At 36.8% G+C, this 25,172-nt stretch overlaps 1 protein-coding gene and 2 non-coding genes across 3 annotated transcripts; 1 reads left to right on the forward strand and 2 right to left on the reverse strand.

The window, feature by feature from the left end:
- Positions 1–10,532: 10,532 nt before the first annotated feature.
- Positions 10,533–10,639, forward strand: LOC131241870 (small nucleolar RNA R71). Its single transcript, XR_009169437.1, has one exon. It is a non-coding gene; the product is annotated as a small nucleolar RNA R71 (small nucleolar RNA).
- Positions 10,640–14,421: 3,782 nt separating this feature from the next.
- Positions 14,422–14,528, reverse strand: LOC131241765 (small nucleolar RNA R71). Its single transcript, XR_009169330.1, has one exon. It is a non-coding gene; the product is annotated as a small nucleolar RNA R71 (small nucleolar RNA).
- Positions 14,529–18,962: 4,434 nt separating this feature from the next.
- Positions 18,963–21,215, reverse strand: LOC131240302 (structural maintenance of chromosomes protein 2-2-like). The gene is made up of 6 exons (XM_058238439.1): positions 21,008–21,215; positions 20,766–20,933; positions 20,479–20,663; positions 20,215–20,308; positions 20,011–20,099; positions 18,963–19,111 (listed from the first exon to the last, which is right to left on the reverse strand). The coding sequence occupies exons 1-6, from the start codon at positions 21,116–21,118 to the stop codon at positions 19,057–19,059; spliced, it is 702 nt and encodes a 233-aa protein (XP_058094422.1). The 5' UTR covers positions 21,119–21,215; the 3' UTR covers positions 18,963–19,056.
- Between the last annotated feature and the right edge of the window lie 3,957 nt (positions 21,216–25,172).

Genomic DNA, 25,172 nt, shown 5'->3' on the forward strand with positions numbered 1-25,172 from the left:
AACCCGATCCCGAACCCGAACCCGATTTCCTAAACCTAAACCTTAACCTATTCTCAATTCCCTAAACCTATAGCTTATAACCTAAACACCAAAACCTATGACCTAAGCATCAGTGCCTTTTTTTTTATTTATGATGTTAAACTAATATGTATTTATGCGTGGATGAATGTAATATGGATAAGATTGTTTGTGTTTGGATGGATGTAGTTTATGTTTGGATGAATGTAGTTTATGTTTGGATGGATTTATGTAGTTTGAGTTTAGATGGATGTAAATGTGAATATGATGAAATATATTATATAACAGGTGTATATTAGGAAGAAAACAATAAAATATATTGTAACAGCTGTATATCGACCATCTCATAATTGAAAATTTCTAACAGCTCTAGGCCGTCCATATTTTTCTAAATATTCAAATATGAGACGGTCCATGACTATCCTTTTAAGGCTCATAAGAGAGTTCATAGCAGTCTTTTTAAAGGACGGTCGATGACCGTCCTTTTATGGCTCATAAGAGACAGATCATAACAATCCTTTTGAAGGACGGTCCATGATCGTCCTTTTAAGGGTCATAAGAGACGGTTCATGATAGTCCTTTTTAAGGACGGTCTATGATCGTCCTTATTACAGACGGTCCATGACCGTCCTTTAAATGTCAATAAGACTACCGGTTCATGACCGTCCTTTAAGTAATACGATGCCCCAAAATATGACGGCCCATGCGACGATTCAAAACCATCCTTTTTAGTCATTTAAGACGGTTTTCAACCGTCCTTTTTTCGTTGTTTTATCATAGTGCATATACTCAAAAGCATGAAGAAGAACTACCAATCAGACCATGTGTTGATGTCAACATTAGAAGCGAGGCTTCTTACATGACCAGCAGATGTTTTGATTACTTCATGTTGAACCTTGCAAGTTTTGGTTTGTCATTTACACCCAAATTTGTTGCTTTAGAGGGGAAAAAAAAAATTCATCTTAGGAAACAAGTCGCTATAGGAAAAAATGATGGGGAAACAGAGAAACTTAGGTAAGTTACCTTAGAACATCTCCCTGCCCACATGTCGTCGCACCGGCCAAGGGGTTGTCCATCACCCATTAGTCCAAAGTACATGGTAGGGCCTATGAGCTCCCTGTTAATTATAGCAAGGAATTAGTTCATGTTGAAAAGGGAGTGGGCACATACATGTACACGTGACAAAACCTATCTTGTGTGCATTTGCATTTGCAATTTGAAAATGATTTATGGTTTAGGAATGGTTCAGTGAAATTCATTCTCAACATATTGGATGCATTTGCTATTTCATCATTATTTAGATCGTCCATCCATGTGAGCCCACTCTGGGTTGCCCATAGGTCAAAGTTACCTCTACTCACTAATAAGAGAAGCCTAAGTTCCTAGAGCTATTATGTATTCTCCATATTTCTACAAACATCTAAATGGAATATAAGACAATTGAAACAATAAAGAAATCGTAAAGATGATAGGTCTATAAGTTGATTCCATTGATGTTGCATCATGAATGCTAGCATGATAGTCCTCTCGAACATGGCAAACATTGCATTAGTTTCATATAAATGGCTTAAGACTAACAATAAAATAAAATTTTAAAAGAAACAGAAAAGAAGAATCATTCAATCATTCTTAATCAGTGGAAATGCAAGTAGAAGGGGCCCATAATAGTGTTTGAAAATAATTCTGAAAATTTCCCCACAACCTTATAAATGCATAAATAAGAAAAGTGACCCAAAAAAATAAAAATTCTTCAGATGATTGCATCCATTTTTTTTATTTTTATTTTTACATAAATCACACCTGAATTGTTTGATGCCAAATCAATTATAGATAGGGCAGCCCTATCCATTTTATTTCAAGCAGGATAAGAAATGAAAAGGGTAGAGATATGGTATCTCTTTAACGTATTAACTATCCTTGGAAGATTTAGGAAGAAACCTAGTAAGAAAGCTCAATGTTTTTAGGAAATCCTAGCAAAAAACTTGCAAATGAAACTTTCTTGCTTACCATTGTATTTAAAACAATTGTAGCCTTGTCAAATCAATGGCTATGCATTCAATGAACACGTTCTTTGTCTTTAAAGCAATTGCTGAATGCACACCATTAATCATCAAGGGTAAATACAAAACAGTTCTGTGAAAAAAAAAACACAAATAAATAGATCAAAGCATTTAAAACCAATGGAAACTTTAAAAGGCCAAGAGATTGTGCTACTAATCAGTTCAACTTTCCTATTCAACTATGTACAAAATTCACTTCAGGTAAGAGCTAACCATAAATGATACAAAGTCAACTTGTTCCCTAGACAACAAAAGCATGCAAGGACAAGTCCAACAAGCACACTAACCAAACAAAGGCAACAAACATCTAACCGGTTGGAAACTTTTGAGAGATTACCCTAGAAATTCTTCCTGTGTAAATGCGAGAAATCTTGATTTGGAGATTGATGTCTTAGAATTTCCACATCTGAAGGAGAAGAGATTGAAGAAGGAGAGAGACAGATAGAGGGAATTGGAAACTTTTGAGAGAGGGAGGGATAAAGAAACCCTGAGCCTGAGAGAATAAAAAGAAACTCGCAGGCTCATTTTTTTAGGCGTGGATTTGATACTACGCCCATGAGCTAGAGATAGGCGGTCTTTTCAAGGGTTCTGTAGGGCCCATTGTGATGTGTGTGGTTCATCCACTATGTTCATTTGTTTTGGCATTTAGTTTTAGTGTTTGATCTCAAAAAGGAGACACATCAAAGGCTCAAGTGGACCACATTACAGATCAATGGTAAGCCCTTAATCTCCACAGTTTCCTATGGTTTAGAGCCCATTAAATCAACAGTTTGGATCACCAAGGCATTACTCCTACTTGGATGGAATAGACATATTAGCTCAATACACTATTCTAGCCTACAAAGTTGAAGATCACCTCTCATGAAAGGAATTAAAGCATTTCTTCAAACAATTAGCATGTAGATTTCTATATAAAAATTAATTAAAAAATTTACAAAACTATAAATGCAATAATATCCATTAAGGAGGTCTGCTAATTCCACATGTGGAGAGTGTTGTCCCTGTCCGTCCATACTCAACTACAATTGTGTGCTTGATCAGATTTTTCCACCAGGTAGGCTACATTGTCTAGATTTCTAGCATAAAACAAAAGTCAGGAACTCAGTTTCTAAAAATATAATTTTTTATGGATCCTCCCAACATCTTAGACTCTCATTTAATAGGAGAAGCAACTAACATTACCAGAAAACATGCTCCTTTAAAAGGCAACACCCCTATCACCTTGTCTGTGGCATATATTAATTATGAAGTCAAATTAAATTGACTAAATTGTGGAACTGACAGTCAATAAGTCACATCCTACAATTAGATTGGTTAAATAATCCTGACCTTTGAAAATGGATACTTGTATGCCATGTATGCAATTTCTAAGTGCCTGCATATCATAGAAAGGAAGCTGTGACACCAATAGATGCTAAGCAGAAAAATAGTTAATTAAAAAGAAAAAATAAAGAATTTAGATGACCATATATGATCCATAACATAGCCCAATATGCAATTATCATAAACACCACTAGTGGCTCTCCATTTCATGAAACAACCATTTAAAGACATCCAAATACAGAATTCAAATCACAAATCTTAAACTTATAAAACTAAGTTTAAAATAAAGAAATTCATGAGCTGTTCACATATGCCAGTGATGATTTTTTCATTAGATCTCTGCATTTGAGTAGCATTCTCATTGGATTTCTGCATTGAGAAAATAAGATTACGACTTATTGTTGCTTGATTTCTATTGATGATTGAGGGAATCAAAAGAAAACCCAAAGCAGGTATTGATGAAGACCCAAGGAACTGATATTAATCAAAACCCAAAAAACCATTAGATGGAAATTGAAAGGAAACCCAAAATACAAATCAATAGAAAATGAAAAGAAAACCCAAAATAGATATTGATGAATTAAAAATCAGGCCTATCAGACCTGTACACATTTTTACAAACAAGTTGCCACAAGAATGTATGGCAAACTTGTACAATATCACCATACATGAGCACAGTTTAAAAAAATAAGCCTATCAGACCATCCGAAATGCTCAATCAGAACAAGGCCCAAGGACCTGCCTTTTTTCCTCAAATCAAGCAGCTAGGACTATCCAATTGGACTGATCTTTGGTTATGGCCCATTACAGTGTGGATTGCAGAATGGATTGTCCCAATCACGTAAAAAAATTTCCACATTTCCCACGGGAATTTGTGTGCAGAAAAATGTATAAGAAGTCATGGCATTTAACATTTATACTCTTTATGTAAATACCAATTTGAAACTTTAACTAAATTAGCACTAGACTCCACTACCGAATGAGGGCCAAGGATTCTACATCGAATGCTTTTCCAAAGAAAGACATAGTATAGATCTATAGAATAAAGAGCTTACCAGGTCAACCGACCATAGACAGAAATTCTAAAGATAAAATTAGAATTTGAAAGACAAACAATGGGATCCACAATTTTTTCTATTCCAATCCGAGAAACACTCTAAAATTCCAATCATCTAGAGTCATAGATTGCTGGAGTATCAAATAACTCCTTGTATTATTAATGTAAATTAAATGCTAATTGAGGTCTACAAGGGCTGTTTAGAAATAAAACAATGAGAAATCTACAAACTACCACCAAAGATGACAAAACTAAGAGTTGCCACTAAAGATAAACAACAATATCTTTCTGAAACAAAATCAAACAAGTCTCATAAGCGATTCTTAAATAATAGATCCATAGGCATCACTTCGGGGCCTGTTCAGATTGGTGGAGAACAAGATTCACCAGTAAAAAGAAATTAATTTCTTCTTATGTAATGGTTCCCCTTGTTTGTGGAAGCCCAAAGTAATGATGAAATCGGTTTTCATTCCTTAGAGAGGGACATTTCCTTTTCCTCCCGAAAACCTAAGAAATGGAATCAAATCAACGGATGAGAATCAAATCTCCAAGTCCCTAAACCCCTCTTCATACCATTTTGGCACCAAAACCCCTAAATCCAGTTCCGAAAACCACTTTCAATCCTAAAAAATACCATAAAAATTGGAAAGTCCCTAAAAATATGGACCATTTTGCCTTGCATGGCTTTAAGGGTTGATTCATGGAGTTGGATAAAGTCCAGATCTATCAACGCACCTGAGCAAAGAAGAAATTGCAATCGGACGAAGGCTCCGGCTGGTGGATGAGCCGAGATGGTGACGAGGGTTGGAGAAAGGGGTTTTGAAAACCCTGGCACATGGTCTGCTCACAAATCAATGGTGGGATTGTGGCGAAAGGGGGTTTTGAAAACCCTAGAGAGAGAGAGAGAGAGGGAGATGTTAGGAAACAAAGAGAGGGGTCTGGGGCCAAGAGACAGAGATCTAGAGAGGGCGAGGTAAAGGGAGAGGCTGAGTGCGCGAGAGAGAGGGTGAAGGAGCGTGAGAGATGGAGAGATGGCGAGGGAAAGGGAGAGGCTGAGTGCGAGAGAGAGAGAGAGAGAGAGAGAGAGAGAGAGAGAGAGTTTGGGTTTTGGGAGATGGGCACGCACAGGAGGATTAGCGTGGACATTTGGGTTTTGGGGGTGACGGATGGCACCTTCAGTGCTTTCTTTTATCACTTATGGGGCCCACCATGATGTATGTTATTTATCCACTCCGTCCATTCATTTTAACAAATCATTTTAACAGTTGATTCAAAAACGGATTCAGATCGAAGTTGTAAGCGGACCACATAACATATTAACGATAGAAAATTATTTTAAATTATTTCTTATGGTGTGGTCCACTTAGACCTTCAATCTTCCTACTTTTTGGGCTCATCCACTGAAATTATATATCAGAATTGATGGGTGGCTTAGATAAAACACATATATTCCAACGGGCCCCACGGAGCCCCTTAAGCACCATTAATCTCTAATAAGATCCTGGTGGGGGCATAGGTTTTAGCTACAGATTAAGTAGGTTTTAGTTACGGATTAAATTGGTAATATTTTAGCTACGGTTTATATCCGTAGCCAAAAACTTTCAAAGTTCATAGCCTTTGCTCGATTTTTTGGTAGTGGATTCTCATTGATGTGAATCTTTTCAAGAGTAATATCTCATTCTTCTAGCATTTTCCAGATAAAGTGATGATGAACATCAATGTACTTAACTAGGAGTGATGTATGGTTTTCCCTATTTGCCTATATGAGGCTATGTGGCTATGTGGAAGGTTGTACTGCAGCTCCTAATTTCCAGCTTATTCATGTTCATTTGTAGTTTATTTTGCAAACTTTAAATAGACCGTTAACTATTTTGTTGGTATTATGCTAATTGTTTTATGTCTCGATGAATGTTAAATGAGTGAAACATGCATAGGTTTAACCATCGATTGATTGTGATATTATTAGCTTTAATTGATAAAAACCAATACTAAAGATGGATTTAGTCTTGGTTGGCATCCACTGAGGTGAAAAACTATATTTAACCTTGGTTGTTGATAACCGAGGTTAAAAACTGAATTTAGCCTCAATTGATGCCAACAGAGGCTAAATCCATCTTTAGCTTCGATTTTCCCTCAGTTACTTAAATTGAGGCTGCAACTCCCATGGTTAAAGTCTTTAGCCTCAGTTGTTGAGAACTATGGTTAAAAAAGGATTTAGCTTCGGTTGGAGGCAACCGAGGCTAAATTTTGGATTTAGTCTCAATTAGAAACAACAAAGTCTAAAATCTTGATTTAGCCTTATTTCGAGGTAACCAAAGCTAAAAAGGTTCTTTTAGCTTCAATTGAAGAACTGAGACTATAAAAGCCTTTTTAGCCTTAGTTGTTAAAATTGAGGCTAAAGCTTTTACCCACGGGAGTTGCAGCCTCGATTTGGATAACTGAGACTAAAGGCTTTAGCCTCAGTTTTTAACATTTGTAGCCATAATTTTGAACTAAAGCTGAAGGCTTTTTTTTTTTTTTTTTGTAGGGAGGATTCTAATTACACAATTAGGCTAGAACGAAAGGACCTTATCACATTTTTAAGGGTTTTGAGGGAGAAGCCAAGGTTTCTCATCTGTCAGTTATTTCATCTCTTGTTACTTTTTTATTATGGCTTTATGCCATGGCTTTTTTTCTCCGAAATGATTTTTTCACGTAAAATTCATGTGTTCTCTATGGTTGCTTAAATTTTTATTCTCTATTATATTATTTGATTCTATTTAAGGTTGTTAATAATCCCAAAATATTGAATATTTATGTCCTATTTTGCATTACTTTTGTCAAACAAATTAAGTTAATTGGTGCTAATAAAGTATTTACATGTACAAGGAAAAATTAGAGTCTAAAGCTAAATCTGAGCTAAAGGTGAGGATTTAAAGTCTAAAGATGATCAAGAGTAGAGTGATTAAAGATTTAAGAGCTCAAGGGATGATGATCGAGTATATTCGAGCATGTGGACAAAAGGAGATTAAGTGGAAATCAAACGATGCTTGAAAACAAGTGAATAAATAAAGGAAAATGAATCCTAAAATTTCAGGCCCAAAAAATTCAAAGTCCTGAAATGCATGGCCAGAATGTCAAAATCCAGAAAATGCAGTAAATGACCCCATAGTCTTGCTATATAAGTTTTATGACCTTTGATCAATCAACAACCATGCCTCGATCAATCGAGAATCACTTAAATTTACAGATTACTCGCTGGACAATTTTTGTATGTTCGATCGATCAACTGACTTATCTTGATCAATTATGGATTCCTTGATGCCTATTGATCGATCGAGTGTTTTGCTCAACGATTTTGAGGAAAACTGCAAAAGTGCAGAATTTGTTTCTAATTTTGATGAGATTGAAATTGCGTGATATAGGATACCATGACATGTGAAAGCTTGAAGGAGTTACGGAATGAATGTTATGTCCTCGAGGGAGGGTAATTAGGACCAAATAAAATTTTCATCTTTTAACCACGTAATTTCTTACTTAAACTAAGTAACAATTAAATTAAGACAATTAACTCTAAGGCTTCCAAGCTAATAGAAGGTCCAATCACATAGATTACAAATCATTTTCTAATGAAGCAACTAGTTTATATATAATAGTATACATATGTGTGTAGGATGTGCTACCTATCAACTCTTAACATTCATCTAATTTTGCATACATTTAATTAACTATCTATCACTTACGCATAATTAAATAAGTGTTCAAAGACAATCCCAAACACAAGCATATAAAGTGGTTGGATTTTCCTACTCTACTCTCGGCGGATGCACTCAACATATAAGTGTACTGGATTTCACTATCGGAAGTTTTAAATCAAGTTTACCTCTAACCTTTACAATCCTACACAAGGACCGGCTCCCTCGGAGACTTACGTATTTTTCTATAAGCTCGCCATGAACCTCGTTCATAATCCAATGATCTATGTTTACTCCTGCCGGAGGCTCCCTCGAAGAGTAACACACAAACACACCCATGTCTAGTTGCCTACATAAGAACTTGGATTCAGGTCTTGCACAAGAACCAAGGTCTTATATAAGAACCTAGTCGAGTTTGAAAATTCAAACTCTACACTCAATCCTGCACAAGGAAGGAGTGTACTCAGACTCTTAAAATTGATAATTTACATGTCAGATTAAGCCCCTTTTGTAGCATCATCTCAGGTTACTTGATCGATGCTCTCCCATGCTTCAATCAGCTTCCCTTGCTCCCCTGATCATGCTGTCAATGTGTTGCCAATGATTTAGCTCCAATATCAACTATCTTGCGTGCATATTCTCCTTTGAGGTGTCCAACATGATAGAATGTTAGTAGAATCTCCTACAACTAATGGGAAGTTGTAATTCCTAGGGGATTCACCCAGATAGGTCTTCTAGAGGATTTAGGCAATAGTATACACATCTTCAAGGTGGATATTGGAATCCTCATTAAAATGTTTATCTCAAGGAAGAAGGTTATGATCATGAAATCTCCTATTCCTATAATTAATTATGGCATTTGATGTAGTTAGGAATGGGCGGCCAAGGATGGCAGGAATTTGAGTGTTAGCATCAATAACGGGTTGCGTATCCAACACAATAAAATATACTAGATAGTAGAGTTTATCTACTTGGATAAGCACATCTCCTATCATCCCTCTTGATATACGAATCGAACAATCAGTGAATTGGAGTGTTGTCTTGGTGTATTTTAATTTACCTAGACCAAGCTGTTCGTAGATCGAGTAGAGGATCAAATTCACACACCCCCAAATCAAGCAGCTCATGCTCAATTCGGTGATCCCTAATCACGTATGAGATAGTTGGGGTTTCGGGATCTTTGTATTTTTGGGGCACATCCTGTTTGATGATGACACTCAGTTTTTCTATAAAAAAATATCTTCTTTTGAATATTGTGTATTCTTTTGGTTGTGCATAGGTCTTTTAAGAATTTGGCATATGAGGGAATTTATTTTATAGCATCCAACAAATGGATGTTGATTTTCACTTGTTTAAGAATCTCTAAGATATCTTCGGTATTAGGTTTTGGTCAGATCAACCGTTGTGGGAATGGTGCCACCATCTTATAATTTTTTTCTGGTCCTTTCTCATGTGGGGTGTGGCTACTCTCATTATCACCCTTACATCCTTCCAAGTCAGGCTTCTCAGCCATCGTCGGGATGTTTTTATCAATCATTTTTCTACTTTTAAGAATAGTTATAAACTTGGGTTGCTTCACATGTTGAGAAGAAGTGCTCAGGTCACTTATTTCACATTGAGGTTTTGGGTTAGGTTGAGGTTGGGCTAGAAGAGTCCCCTTTCTCCCTATAGTTAGTTATGATTCTAATCTTTGAATGGATGATGCAAACATTCCTAAGGATGTTTTAATATCCTGAAATGTTTACATGGCACTCTGATTGAATTGCTCTTTATCATTCATGAGTTTTTGAACTGGATCCTCTTGCGTCATTTTGTGCATTAACAATGGGATAAGGATTGAAGGTAGAGGCCTTTGAGGGTTTTTCTCAGCATTAGTCATTGGTTCATTCCTCCAACTGAAGTTCAGGTAGTTCCTCAAACTGGAATTATATGTGTTTGATAATTGGAGCACTGAACAGTCATTGAAACTTATTCATAGTATTGGATTGCTCATGTAACAACTCTTAGAACGCATGAATAGCAGGACACTCCTATTCCAAGTGTATGTAACTTACGCAAATGCCGTAAACAGTTTCAACAGTCTCATCGGGATTAACTGATTCCACATTCTTCAATTCTATAGTCTCAACTTTTCTTGTGAGGTTGGATACCTTAGCAATGATGTCGTCTTCTTCCCTTAAGAAGTAAATTCCCCAATTTTCCTTAGGCTGAGTTGACTTGAGATTGGTTGACTTAGCTAAAGTATCCCAAGATTGCACATTTTTAGCTAACATGTCGAAATATTTCCTTGCGTCATCAGGATTCTTATTCATGAATTCCCCATTGCACATCATCTCTACAAATTGGTATATGGGTGAAGTTATTCCATCATAAAAAAAGCTTATAACCAGCCAAATTTCATAGCCATGGTGTGGGCAGGCACTTCAAAGATCCTTAAACCTCTCCTAGTATTGGAAGAAGGTTTCTTCATCTTTTTAGGAAAAGTTCATGATAACCCTTTTAAGATTTGTTAGTCTTATAAACTAGGACGAACTTTTTAAGGAACTCCCAAGTCATCTCATCCCATGTCCCAATCGATCTTAGTCTTACAGGGTGAAGCTATGACTTGGCCTTCTCCTTTAATGAAAAAGGGTACATTTTAATCTTAAGGTGTCATCCAACACATTGTTGAAGTGTATGGTTGTTACAATCTCATCAAACTCTTTGAGATGTAGGTATGGACTCTCAGAATCTAGTCCATAAAAATTTGGAAGTAGTTGGATCACCCCCGGTATGAAATCCATATTTCCTGCATCATGTGGAAATATCATGCAGAAAGGGGTGCTTATCGTAGTTGGTTGTAAATAATCATGTAACATTCTAGATGGTGGGACATTTTGCACCTCATTCTCATCTTGTTGGTCTTCAACATGCCAATTTGGTTGGTTCTCAGCCATATCCACAACCAAATTAGATGATTTTAGAAGTTTTCTAATACGGCAATGGATGGCCAATCCTTCAACTAGTCCTCCTTCACTTAAGAGATGAAGAGTGTTATTACGAATTCACTTGGGCATGAACTACTCAAAACCTAATTCTAAACCTAAACTTACTTCTAGATAATTTAAAAACTTTTAGATCAAAACAAAATTCAAAAATAATCTAAAGCAAGAGAGTTGGAAGGATAATACCCAATTAATGATTCTAGGTTAGATTTTATATCTAAAAAAAGGGACAAAACAAACAATGTTAGTATCTAACTTTTAGAAAAGTGTTGAGGGTCGAATATTGCATATTAGACCCCAATTACTACCTGGATTTACAAACATGACACTGCTTAACGGTTTATTTTAATTGTGTTTGTGATGCAAGGTGAATCTAGGAGCGTGGACTGGAAAGGATGCTAAAAGCATGGATTTAACACTCAGGCATCACCAAGGCATTGGACAAGACTCCATGGGACCAAGATCGAGGATTTACATGCCGGAGATCAGAGAAATTCTAGCCACTCACCTTAAACAGGCCTAAAAGACATCCAGAATGTAAGATCATAGGGCTCCCACCATATGATCGGCTTAAAACATTATACAGGGCCTGAGGACTCTAAATTAACCATACACGTCGAATTTCAGCTAGTGGATCCCTCTAGAAGTAGCCCAACGGACAGATCAGCTCATAAACCATTGATTTTGGGCCCATTTGATTTCTGGATATGCTTCAAACTTGGGTTCGACCCTTTAAATGAGGTGATAAAACATATGGATGGAGTGGATATCTCAGAAACATCATCGTAGACTCCACCTGAGTCAGGGTGTACATGGTGCACAAGTGCACCAGATGTGCACGGCAACTGCATCTCCTTTCAAAATGGTTTGGTCTCGTGACTGAGTCAAAAACAGCAACTACCATTTTGTTTCTTGAGCAAACAGTGGCGCGGAGGCCAATTGTGGAAGCCGGTGGGCCACCATCATGGCCCACATGATCGATCCACACCGTCCATCAGATAGACTGAACTGATTTAATCAAACCATGTTGACCGTGGACTTCATATACCTAGGCATATGCATGTACCTACTACAGTGGTCACAAGAAGATCATTTGCATCGTCCAAAGCAATTATAACCTGATTACTTCAGTGGGCCGCATCAAAGGATAGCTAAAACCAACCATCCTGCACCTAATTCTCGCCACGAGTGTAATGGACGGAGTGGATCTCTCTATTGAAGCTGATCATGGGCCCACCGAATGTCTCAGCGCAAGAAAGTGCGCAAGTGAGTGCGAACTTATGCACGGACGCCGCCTGGCTCGCTGTGGGTGATTGTGCGAGCAAGATCACATTCGGATCTATGATCTAGACTGTCCAAATTGAGGAGAAGACAATTTCGACCGTGCCTATGACGTCAGATCTCAGGGAATGTAAGAACTACGTCATGGATTCAATTTAAACGCAAGAAGCTGATTGCGTTCTTTACTACATAAAACAGGGGAGCGGCGCAAAGGGTTTCCAAAAACGTTGTTGCGTAAGCACGTAACCTATAACATCTCACCGACAAGGTTTCCTATAAAGAGAAAGAAGAAAGGGAGAGAAGGGAGATCCGATTGTGGACGGGAGTACAAGAAAGAGTTTTTCTAGTTTTTCTATTTTTTTAGTTTTTCTTTCTTTCCTTTGAGAATTAGTTAATCATGCCTGTGGTTAGGTAACCTCTTAGCTAGGGCTAAGAGGTAAAGCTTGTGAAGTGATGGGACTGATTTTACAGCTATGATTTATATTTTAAACTGATTTTAATTATGGTTTGATTTTAAGGAATGCCTTTAGTTTTTAATGGTTTATTGTGACTGAAATTACAATAGATCTGTGATGGCTTTGTGTACTTCCTTTTCCAGTAATTGATTATGAAGTTAGGAAGCCTTGTTGTTCACCATTGCCCCTTGGACATGGTTGGATGATGGAATCCTCCCTAACATTCATACATCGCTCAGATTGGCTGTGGATTGGTTTAATTTTGTTATTTGCTTTATCTCATGGGCATGGTTTTGTGATGGAATCCATTCTAATTTACATCCGTCTTATCTCTTGAAAACTAGATCAAAAGACGTTCAGATTTGATTTTCAGGCTACATCTTCCAACTGGATGAAGATGGGACTCGAAGTCTAGTTGGGTTCATGAATCAAGCGTAGATTTCCCTGATATCTACTAGTGGATCCTTGGCACCCTAGTTTCCTACCTTTGAATTCTCTAAATTTTACATTAATACTTCACCATTATTACTCAAATTATAATCAAAATAGATTTCATCTTAACTTGTTCTAATTCTACCTAATTTCAGATAACGTACAGGTTTCAGTCCCTTGGGATTCGACCTCGGTCTCACCAAGTTTATTATTACATCACAACCCTATACTTGGGGAGTGAACAAGTTTTTGGCGCCGTTGCCAGGGACTGACGGTTACGTTTTCTGAAATTAATTAGTTTTGGGATTAGTTTAAGATTAGGATTTTTCTAACCTTAGATTTTAGGTTTAGGTTTTCTTGATTTTTAGAAACTAACCTATTTTTCCTGTTTTGTAGGATTCTGATATATACTTTCTAAATTGGTAATATCTTTCTGATTTTCTAACCCTCTATTTCTAGATTAGGTTTTGTTCTAGGAATTTTCCTAATTTATTTCATCTTTCCTTTCTTTTATTTTATTTTTAGAGATTTTTTTTTTTAATTTTTAATTTTTTAAAAACTAACTTGTTTTGGTTTGTTTTGCAGGTTTTTAACTTAGGGACTCTGATCTAGTAACTTCTTTCCAAATCCTCTCTTTCTTTCTAGATTTTTATTTCATTTCTCTCTTTTAGGTCTAAGTTTAGAATTTGAATTGAGGTTATGGCTGCAAATCAACCTCAAGCACTACCTCCACCTGGGATTGAGGAAGTCCATGATGAGAATGAGGTGCATCAAGCACCCCCGCCTTGTACTTTACGAGATTATTTACAACCGGCGGGGGTGAGCACGCCCTCATGCATGTTTTTCCAGAAAATACGGGACACATGAATATCAAGCTAGGGGTGATCCAACTCCTTAAATTTCATGGGCTTGAATCTGAAAAATTGTATTTACACTTGAAAGAGTTTGATGAGATTATAACCACTTTATATTTTCCAAATGTGTCTGAGGACACAGTCAGGCTGAAACTCTTTCCCTTTTCTTTGAAAGAGAAAGCTAAGGCGTGTTCACATTCACTATGTCCTAGATCTATTGGCACATGGAATGATATACAAAGGGAGTTCATAAAGAAAATTTTTTCCATATCATAAAACGAACACCCTTAGAAAATCAATCATAAACTTTTCACAAAGGGAGGATGAAACATTCTTCCAATGTTGGGAGCGATTCAAGGATCTTGTCAGCTCTTGCCCACAATACGGTTTTAAAATGTGGCGCATTACGCACTTTTTCTATGATGGGCTGACATCCTCCATGCATCAATTGGTTGAGACGATGTGCAATGGGAAATTTATGAATAAAAATATCAATGATGTGTGGGATTACTTGGATAGACTTGCCGAAAACGTACAATCATGGGACACATACCCAAAATCGAGTACCACTTCTAGGACCACTCAATCAATGGAAAGGGGCGGAGTATACCTGCTGAAAGAGGATGATGATATCAATGTTAAAGTGGCTAATCTCATAAAGAAATTCGAGGCCATGGAATCGAGGAAGGATAAGGGTAAGGAAGTTATTTGTGATATTTGTGGTTGTAACAGTCACAGAACTAAAAATTGTCCAACTACATCTGCCTTTCAAGAGGTTCTGACTGAGCAATCCAATGCCATAAATAATTACCAAAGACCTTTCAATGGATCCACCTCTAATACGTACAATCCTAGTTGGAGAAATCATCCAAACTTCAGTTGAAGGAATGGACAAACTGCTACCCCTCAAGATTTCTTCAATCAAATTCCAAATCAAGGGAAACCTCAAGAAGATCCAGTTCTAAATCACATTCAAGACCAAGAGCTATTCAACCAAGATATTAAATCAGCAATAGGATCACTTATATCATCCATTCAAAGGATAGAGCCACACATAATAATTGGGGGAAAGGGGATGCTTCCTACTCAACCTCTCCTCGATCCTAAACCGCAATATGAGATAAGTGATCCAAGCTCTTTGGATCAAATGGAGTAGGCTAAATCTATCACCACTCTTAGGAGTGGGAAGACCATTGACAAAACTATTCCGGTTAGGGTTGAAAAGCCTAAGAACCCGGAAGAGGATAACAATGATAGACCTAGCATTGCTCCACAAAAATTAAAACCGAAACTTCTAGAGAAGCCAGTTGCTTCATTTTCCCAATGGTTGGTTGCACCAAAACCTCTCTCTAACTCTCAGGATATTCTAGAGGCGTTGAAACAAGTGAAAGTCAACATTCCTCTACTTGATGTCGTAAAACAAATACCTTTATATGTCAAATTCTTGAAAGACTTATGCACGACCAAACGATGGAAGAGTATTCAAAAGAAGATCTTCTTGACTGAGAAAGTATGTGTCATCCTGAAGCAAGATGTGCCACAAAAATTCAAAGATCCCAGTAGCCCAACCATATCATGTGTAATCGGGGACTATCGAATTGATCACGCACTTCTTGACTTAGGAGCGAGCGTCAATCTAATTCCCTACTCGGTATACAAACAGTTAGGTTTGGATGAATTAAAACTCACCCTAACCACACTATAACTTGCTGATCGCTCTGTTCGTGTGCTAAGAGGGATAATTGAGGATGTGTTAGTTCAGGTCGATAGATTTTACTACCCTGTAGATTTTATCATCCTGGATACCGAACCCATCAATAACATGAGCACTCAGATTTTTATCGTTCTTGGTCACCCATTCATTGCCACTTCAAATGCAATTATCAATTGTAGGAATAGTGTCATGATTATGTCTTTAGGGAATATGACATTGGAGTCAAACATCTTTTTCAATAACGGCAGAAACTCAGAGGATGATGACAATTTTCACGACATTAACATGATTGATTCTTTCATGGAAGATAGAACGCCTCTGACCTTATCCTCTGACCCTCTAGAGATGTGCCTGACACACTCTCATGACTTGGATGATGACATGATTAGGGAGAGGTGTGCCTTAATACTGCGCCGGTACTTGAAGTTAACTAGTGGAGGCCACAATTTAAAGAATTACACCAAACTGATGCCGTGCCTCTATCGTCTAACCTCAAGCCACCGAAGCTTGACCTAAAACCTTTACCCTCTGATTTAGAATATGCCCATTTAGGTCAAGAAAAGACATACCCAGTGGTGATTTCATCTCACCTTGAGAACAAACAAGAGAGTATGCTCATTTCTACTCTCGAAGGAGAATAGGTTTAGGTTTAGGTTTAAGTTATAAGTTATAGGTTATATATTTAGGTTTAGGTTAAGGTTATAGGTTTAGGTTTAGGGATTTGAGAATACATTTAGGTTTTAGGTTTAGGTTTAGGTTTTAGTTTATAGGTTTAGGTTATAGGTTTAGGTTTAGGTTTTAGGTTTAGGTTAAGGTTAGGTTATAGGTTATAAGTTTAGGTTATAGGTTATAGGTTATAAGTTAAGGTTTAGGTTTAGCTTGTAGGTTATAGGTTATAGCTTATAACTTTAGGGAATTGAGAATATGTTAAGGTTTAGGTTGAGGAAATCGGATTCGGGTTTAGAATCGGGTTTAGGTTTGGGTTTTCAAGTTTAGGTTTAGGTTAAGCAGTTGAAATTAGGATTAGGTGTGGGTTTAGGTTTAAGGATTTGAGAATACATTTAGGTTTTAAGTTTAGGTTTAGGTTTTAGGATTATGTTAAGGTTATGGGTTTAGGCTAGGTTTAGGTTTAGGTTATAGGTTATAGGTTATAGCTTTAGGGAATTGAGAATATGTTAAGGTTTAGGTTTAGGAAATTGGGTTTGGGTTCGGGTTTAGGTTTGGGTTTTCAAGTTTAGGTTTAGGTTTAGGTTTTAGGTTTAGGTTAAGGTTAGGTTATAGGTTTAGGTTATAGGTTAAGGTTTAGGTTATAGGTTTTGGTTAAGGTTATAGCTTATAGCTTTAGGGAATTGAGAATAGGTTAAGGTTTAGGTTTAGGAAATCGGGTTCGGGTTCGGGTTCAGGATCGGGTTTAGGTTTGGGTTTTCAAGTTTAGGTTTAGGTTTAGGTTAGGGAGTTGAGATTAGGATTAGGTGTAGGTTTAGGTTTAAGTTTAGGTTATAGGTTATAGGTTTACGGATTTGAGAATACATTTAGGTTATAGGTTTAGGTTTAGGTTTTTGGTTTAGGTGAAGGTTAGGTTATAGGTTATAAGTTTAGTTTATAGGTTATAGGTTATAGGTTATAGGTTATAGCTTTAGGGAATTAAGAATAGGTTAAGGTTTAGGTTTAGGAAATCGGGTTCGGGTTCGGTATCGGGTTTAGGTTCCAGTTTTCAAGTTTAGGTTTTGGTTTAGGTTAGGGAGTTGAGATTAGGATTAGGTGTAGGTTTAGGTTTAGGGATTTGAGAATAGGTTAAGGTTTAGGTTTAGGAAATCGGGTTCGGGTTATAGGTTTAGGTTATAGGTTATAGGTTATAGGTTATAGCTTTAGGGAATTGAGAATAGGTTAAGGTTTAGGTTTAGGAAATCAGGTTCGGGTTCGGGATCAGGTTTAGGCTTGGGTTTTCAAGTTTAGGTTTAGGTTTAGGCTTTGGAGTTGAGATTAGGATTAGGTGTAGGTTTAGGTTTAGGGATTTGAGAATACATTTAAATTTTAGGTTTAGGTTTAGGTTTTAGGTTTAGGTTATAGGTTATAGGTTTAGGTTTAGGTTTAGGTTTTAGGTTTAGGTTAAGGTTAGGTTATAGGTTATAAGTTTAGGTTATAGGTTGAGGTTTAGGTTTTAGGTTTAGGTTAAGGTTTTAGGTTTTAGTTTAGGTTTAGGTTTAGGTTAAGGTTATAAGTTTAAGTTATAGGTTTAGGTTTTATGTTATAAGTTTTAGGTTATAGGTTTAAGGAATTGAGAATAGGTTAAGGTTTAGGGATTTGAGAATACACTTAGGTTATAGGTTTAGGTTTGGGTTTTAGCTTTAGGTTAAGGTTAGGTTATAGGTTATAGGTTATAGGTTAAGGTTTAGGTTATATGTTTTGGTTTACGGTTAGGTTTAGGTTATAGGTTATAGGTTATAACTTTAGAGAATTGAGAATAGTTTTAGGTTATAGGTTTAGGGTGTGGTTTAGGTTAAGGGTGTGGTCCCTATAAATATGGATAAAAACACGGCCTGTCCAAATGGTCAGGCCCCTCCAATGCTGTCCATAGGAAATGGACACCTTCATCATGATCAAAACAGCGGTTCTCACCTTCTAAGGATCCCTACTTATCCGGATAGCTCCGACGCACATCCGGGTCTACTCCATTAATTTTAAGCAAATACATAAACACGGCCTATCCAAATGGCCAGACCCCTCCAATGCTGTCCATAGGAAATGGACAACTTCATCATGGTCATAACAGCGGTTCCCACCTTCCAAGGACCCCCGCTCATCGGGATAGCTCCGATGCACATCCGGGTCTACTTCATTAATTTCGACCAAATACATAAACACGGCCTATCCAAATGGCCAGGCCCCTCCAATGCTGTCCATAGAAAATGGACAGCTTCTTCATGGTCATAACAGCGGTTCCCACCTGTAAGGGATGAAGGAGAAACTGATACGAGAAGTTTATATGATGTGGGGTCGTGATCCAGATCAAACGGTTGGACTTGATTGTTTTCTGTTGTGAGAATTACTCGATCTAACTCTCAAAATCATCAAAAAGATAATCATGTTACCTCAGATCTGATATTTTGGCAATGGATCTATGCTCCCTATAACACCCTTCTAAATCATATAGCCTTAGAAATCAGGTCCTAAAACACCCTTCCAAATTCAAAAGTATGGTACCTAAGTTTTCATATGTGACAAAGCCAATTCCTCGATGTTGCTTGGATACTGGTTCCTAAAACACATTGAATATCAAATATCAATGTCTTTGATATTAAAGATACAAACATATAGACACAAGTTTTATAGAAAAGATACAAACAAGAGAGCCAATATAGAACTGCAGGAAATTAACTGCTCTAATTGCCCATAGTCATACCAATAGAGCATGTTTGCAATTAACCGTGCACCACATGGTGGAGAAATTTCATCTAGTCCACTCATCCATTAGATGTGTCACCATATTTTCACCTGGATCTTAAAAATCAGTCTAACCCAAAACTTAGGTGGGCCACGCCATAAAAACTCTAAATTCTAAATCTTAAAAATCAGTCCAATCTAAGACTTGGGTGGGCCACACCATATGGAACAATGTAAAATCATGCTCAAAAACTCTAAATCCAGTTCATCCTGGTCTGGTGCATTAGATGATTGAATAAGACGCCATATAAACACTAATATAGTGGACCCCACATGCAACTTACATTCTTGCAATAGCGGGACTTCTGTCTCAACTATCCCCCCATATTATAGACAACCTATGTTTTAAATAGGCCTGAAGTTTTAGGTCCTAATGGTGGATCTCATGTACATGATGTATTCCATGCACGTCAGCAAATAGTCACACCTGCAAATAAGGGTAAAAGCACTTAGAATAGTATAAACATCTCCTAAAGAATTTGAGAATTTTGTAATGTGGTTTTATAAAGAAAATGTTGCGTAGAATGACTATAATATTCTTGACCATTCAATCAGTTGAATGCATTGAAATTTAAAAATAAACATGTGAAAGAATTCAATTCAAAGCTTCAAACTCACTGAAATATACCAACAAAAGTAAATGGCATTCTTGATTTTCAACTAGAAAACACAAAATATGAACTACAACATGAGAGCAGAGAAGTGTTGACTCACTTGTTCACTTTAACCGAAGTAACTTTTAGTGTTTCCTTTTTCTTTTCATCAAGCTCTTCAATCACCTTCTTGATTTTTGACTTATCATTCTAAGCAAGAGAAGAATACAATAAACAAAAAACTTCAGACAAACAAATTCAATTTAAAAAAAGAAAAAAGAAAAAAGATGAGATCCTTTATAGGCTTAGAAATACAACAATATACCTCAATGATGTTTTTCTTGGATAATAAGTCATTGTATTCATCTTCAGCTTTCTCGAACATTTCCATAACTTTTTTGTTAACCCTCTTCTCAAGACTGAAAGCAATAAATCAGTTTAACTAAGATGCATGTCCATTAACCTTCTTCTTTTAAAAAAAAATGCAAAACCAAACATCAATTAGGTGTTGAATCATACTATTTCATTGTCATGGAAAAGAAAACAAAGAAGCATATGAAACAACACAACAAGTAATCTAATCACACACCCAGATTGTTCAGCTTGAAGTTTCTCAAGCTCCTCCCTTGATTTACGAGGATCACGAGATGAGAAGTCATAATCTGTCCCACTTTTTCCAAATAATTGTTTCTTAGCTTCAATCCAACTATGCCTTTCTAGTAGTTTATCTACCTTCAAGGAGCAATCTTTCTGTTCCATCTCCATTCGCTTAATCTGTGTGAATGGGAAAGAGTGGGTTTCTATCAAGAACACATCCACAATTTCATAGATCAAGCAAGTTAAATAAAATAGGAACAGAATAACCATTGCAAGTACCTCATTTTCCAATTTTTTCCTCTCAACATTTGCATCACTAATTTTATGTTGAAGCTTCTGTTGCTCCTTGACAATGGCACTGATCTCAGCGTCACATTCTTTCATCTTTGAACGACTCAAATTGAGCTCAGATTGGGCTTGATCATATTCCTTCTTTATGGAACTAACCTGCAATAGGAAAGGCAATAAAGACGCTTGCATTTTGTGTTCAGCAAAAAGGGTTAGATTGTAAGTTTAAGCACCTTGCTTGTAAGGTTATCTACTTCTGCAATGAGGCTGTTTATCTGTGTCTGTAAAGAAACCAATTGATTTTCCAGGGAAGCATGCTCTTGAATGACTGCTTCCTTCTCCATAATGAGCCTCTCTCTTTCATTTTCAAAGTCATAAATCCTTTCACAATTGAATGCATTGAAATTTAAAAATAAACATGTGTAAGAATGCACCAATTACAATAAGAAGTGTGTGAGTAGGATTTTGATTACTACCATCCCTACATGTATGCAAGATCCAATTTATCTGGTGGTTGCCACCGTGTATGTGTTGCGGCTAGAAAAATTAGGTTGTTCCGTTTTTGAGATGAGCCACGTATGTATGGTAAGAATGGAAACCGAGTCAACTGGCAATCCAGATTTGATGCCCATGTATGGCCCAACTGAGAACCAAACATACCTGATGAAAGGCCTGGATTTATCATGCAAGGAGAGTAGGATTCAATATGCTACTCCTACAAGAAGTCTTAACAGGTTTCAGTTATAACTGAGTATATGAACACTGATGGATGTCCAACGGGAAAAGAAGAAACTGTGTTAATGGGTGGGGCCTAGTCTGCTGGACAAGATTCCTAGGCCCAACATGAGTTACAATGCAAATAAAATGGCATATGAACTGAGAGTTACAGAGCTACACGAAATAAAAAATGCTACATGAGACTGCAAAATTACGAGCGCATGCACATTTGAATGAAAGATCTAAGCTTCATGCTACTGGAATAGATGACCCCGTAGTTTATTAGAAATGGTTCTTGTTGAAAAAAAAAAAAAAAAACTAGCAAGGATGCCGTTTCATTGGCATATTTAGACAACTTAAATCATGCACCCAATCGTGATCCCGTAAGGCAGTCAAGATGAGTTCAGGAAAATGTGGCTGACGTGGATGAGGGGATCATGGGCCCCAAAGCCTTATCATAATTAATTCAAACCCATATTTAAAGTCATAACTTCAATTAGACCATAAATCACCCTATCTTTTCTTATTACCACTAACTATATCCTTTTGGGCCTTTTCCTTCTCTATAATCTAAACCTTTTGGGCCTTTTCCTTCTCTATTAATGAAAGGAGACTAGTATGGCATTCCATATGACTATAAAAACACAAAGTGAAAATAAGAACATATGGTACAACTTAAAGCATGACTATAAATGTCTCCACACTATTTATGCAGATTCGATCCAATTTTCTTGTCCATCATTTGAAACTGTGAATTAAATTAATCGAAGGAAGTGCAATATGCACGTCTGTAATGTTTAAAGCAGGAATGCCAACAAAATTTGACTAGCCATATTTTCAGTTACCTTGACTTATGGAATAGAGTTTCAATGTATGGTATAATGCAACATGAGAATGGTGAACCCAAATAATATTGAACAATGGAACCTACTACCAGTCTATGTAAGAAATTTGCATACTCTTACCTCACAAACCATGCTACCATACGCAAGAGCATGAAAAGAGTCAAACCAAACCATACTCCTGGAATACCAAAACCAGAAGGAGCATATACCAAAAATGCACATGACATAGTCCCAACCACCATCTACTCAGTCAAAATAGCAATATTAAAGGATCTTCTAGACATAGGCAAATATCATGGATGAAGACTGAAAATTATGTGAATTTAATATATCTTAAGGTTAAAGCTTACCGAAGAAAAAGCCAAATACGAGAAGTCTGAAACACCACAATGGAGACCATAAAAAACAAAAGATAGAGCATTCATGGGTTGAGTGGCACTGACAAACTGCAAAATATAACAAGGGAATCCATCAATCAAGGTGCAACCAAGGGCTGAAATAATCAAGTTGCAGGTAAACATGCATACGTACCAGAAACCCAGACCTAACAATTCCTAGCACTTCAACATCCTTAGTGAATAATTCAGCAATAGAACTCACTACAAGAAAACTGGCATTTACCGGCGGTCAAAACCGCCGGCAAAGGACCAGAAAACCGCGGGTAAATCCTTTGCCCGCGGTTAGTTAACAGCCGGCAAAGCCTCAGTCGGTAAAGGCTTTACCGGCGGTCAGGACCTTTACTGACAGTTGTGCTGGACGCCGCTAAATTATCAGTTTTTTGCTACACTACCAGAATGTAGGTCAAAAGCTACGGATAAAATCCGTAGCTGAAGATGACTATCCCACAGTACGACCGTAGCCATTCGGATCGTAGCTCTTTAAAACTTCTTACGGTTTAAATCCGTAGCTATAGAGATCACGGCCACCTAAAACCCGTAGCAATAGAGAAAATTTTTCTTATTAAAAAGTATTGAAAAAAAGAAAAAGAAAAGAAAAGGTGACCCACATGTATCCTAGTTTTTTTTTTTTTTTTTTTTTATTATACACCAATCTAAGCAGCTAACATACCTTGGTTAATGTCAATGATCTCCTCATTGCCAATGATTGCCATTGTTTCCAAGGGACTGGTTTCTTCTGTCGATCTTTGGTGAGCTGTGTAGCTGCCATTGAGGTTCACTCTACTTGCCTTCAAATAGGCTGTAAGAGATTCTCTACCTTGTAGAGTGTTAACTGGCTTGCAGCGGGTGAGAAATTGCGGGTATGCCTCCACCTTGTAGACAACTCAGAATTTGGAGTTCTTATTGAGCTTCCTTGGGAGTTCACCTTATACACATTAGTTGATGAAATGGATCTCTTATCAGGAGAAGACCAGTCCGAGTCTACGGAACAAATATTATTTGATAATTCCAGTTCATTGATTTTTCCTACAACAAATCAAAGGTAAAATGAGAATTGGTTGATGCCAATTCAGATCCAGCAAAATTCAGATAAAACCAAACAATAATTTAATCAAAACCAATTGAGAAATATTATGCATTCATCTGGCTGCAAGCAAGATCCAATCGAACTTGCTCTGCTTAAATGAAACAACTAAAACAAGCTCAAATCGCTTGACCCAGAAAAGGTTCAGTTTCATAGTCTGCTGGACTACCAAAGAAAGATGTTTGAGTGGAACAAATGGACCAACTTATTTTCAATTAGAACCAGCATCATCATCATCAAGGTTTACTACTCAAGGAGGTCTGCTACTCTGCTTAGGGTGAATCAGAATCCAAGTGGCCAATTCAAAAAACCAACATCACCATGAAGGCCACATCTCGGATTGGCGACCGCCTGATGATTGGTAATGATTGATTTTTGGGCCACGTCATCTTAAGAGCAGATCTCATCTATGAAAATGAAAAGTATTGCTTGCTAATAATAGATACAACATTTCCAAATAACTTCATGCACAACATAAATAGGAACACAGATGGAAAGTTACAAAATAATAATAATAATAATAAGGAAAGCAATATCTGCTAGTACAATACTTCGATTGGAAACAAAAGCTGAAATAATGAAAAAGTGCCCTGGCCAACAAAACAATGTACAAAACCGATTGGAAAATCCAAACAAGCCTTTTGTACTATTTTCAAAATGAGGGCAGTCATCAACTGTATTGCCCACATTGTACACAATTTAGTCTTGCAATGACCCACCAGGATTTATTCTCATTGGATTGAAAGCTTAAATTTCAACATAAATCAAGATGTTAGAAGTTAAGAACTAATGAATGACCCTTGCATTACTCATCATGTACAATTTTCTTCTTTCGACAATTGAGCCTAAATCAAAGCTTATTTAGCAATCTGCTAAGAAAAAGTACCAGAAAATTAAGCACAGTAACTTGCCTCACAGACCCACCAACCAACCAAAAAACAGGATAGTCGTTTGATTGGACAAAATATCAGCAACCAATTAAGCTAAGAAATTAATTACCCAAGTTATTGGAACAGAAAAATACTAGTGAATGGTCAAACAAATCAGGATATAACTGAAAGGATTTGAAAAAATGGATGGACAACATGGATGAAACAAATACATCATGATGGATCCACATATAAATGAATTGATTAAGTACTTGTAAGTAAAAAAGTTACTTATAACTAATCATAAACAAAACTTATCTGAAATAAGTTACTTATCTACTGCTGTAAATTGAAAAAGTAACTTATTTGACGATATCCAAACAGGGCCTTAATCATAAATTCGTACTTGTCAAATAAAAAAATAAAATTAGTGGAATAGATTTGAAGTGTGTAAGAGAAGTTGTATTCATTAAGTATATGCAGAA

Source organism: Magnolia sinica, chromosome 3 (genome assembly GCF_029962835.1).
Source record: "Magnolia sinica isolate HGM2019 chromosome 3, MsV1, whole genome shotgun sequence".
Classification (NCBI taxonomy): Eukaryota; Viridiplantae; Streptophyta; class Magnoliopsida; order Magnoliales; family Magnoliaceae; genus Magnolia; species Magnolia sinica.

Coding starts and splice junctions, on each gene's coding strand:
- LOC131240302 (XM_058238439.1), bottom strand. CDS start 21,118: ATGGAGAAGGAAGCAGTCATTCAAGAGCATGCTTCCCTGGAAAATCAA. Junction 20,309..20,478: donor CTTCAAGCTGAACAATCTGG/GTGTGTGATTAG, acceptor TATTGCTTTCAG/TCTTGAGAAGAGGGTTAACA. Junction 19,112..20,010: donor ACTTCGGTTAAAGTGAACAA/GTGAGTCAACAC, acceptor AATGTGTTTTAG/GAACCAGTATCCAAGCAACA.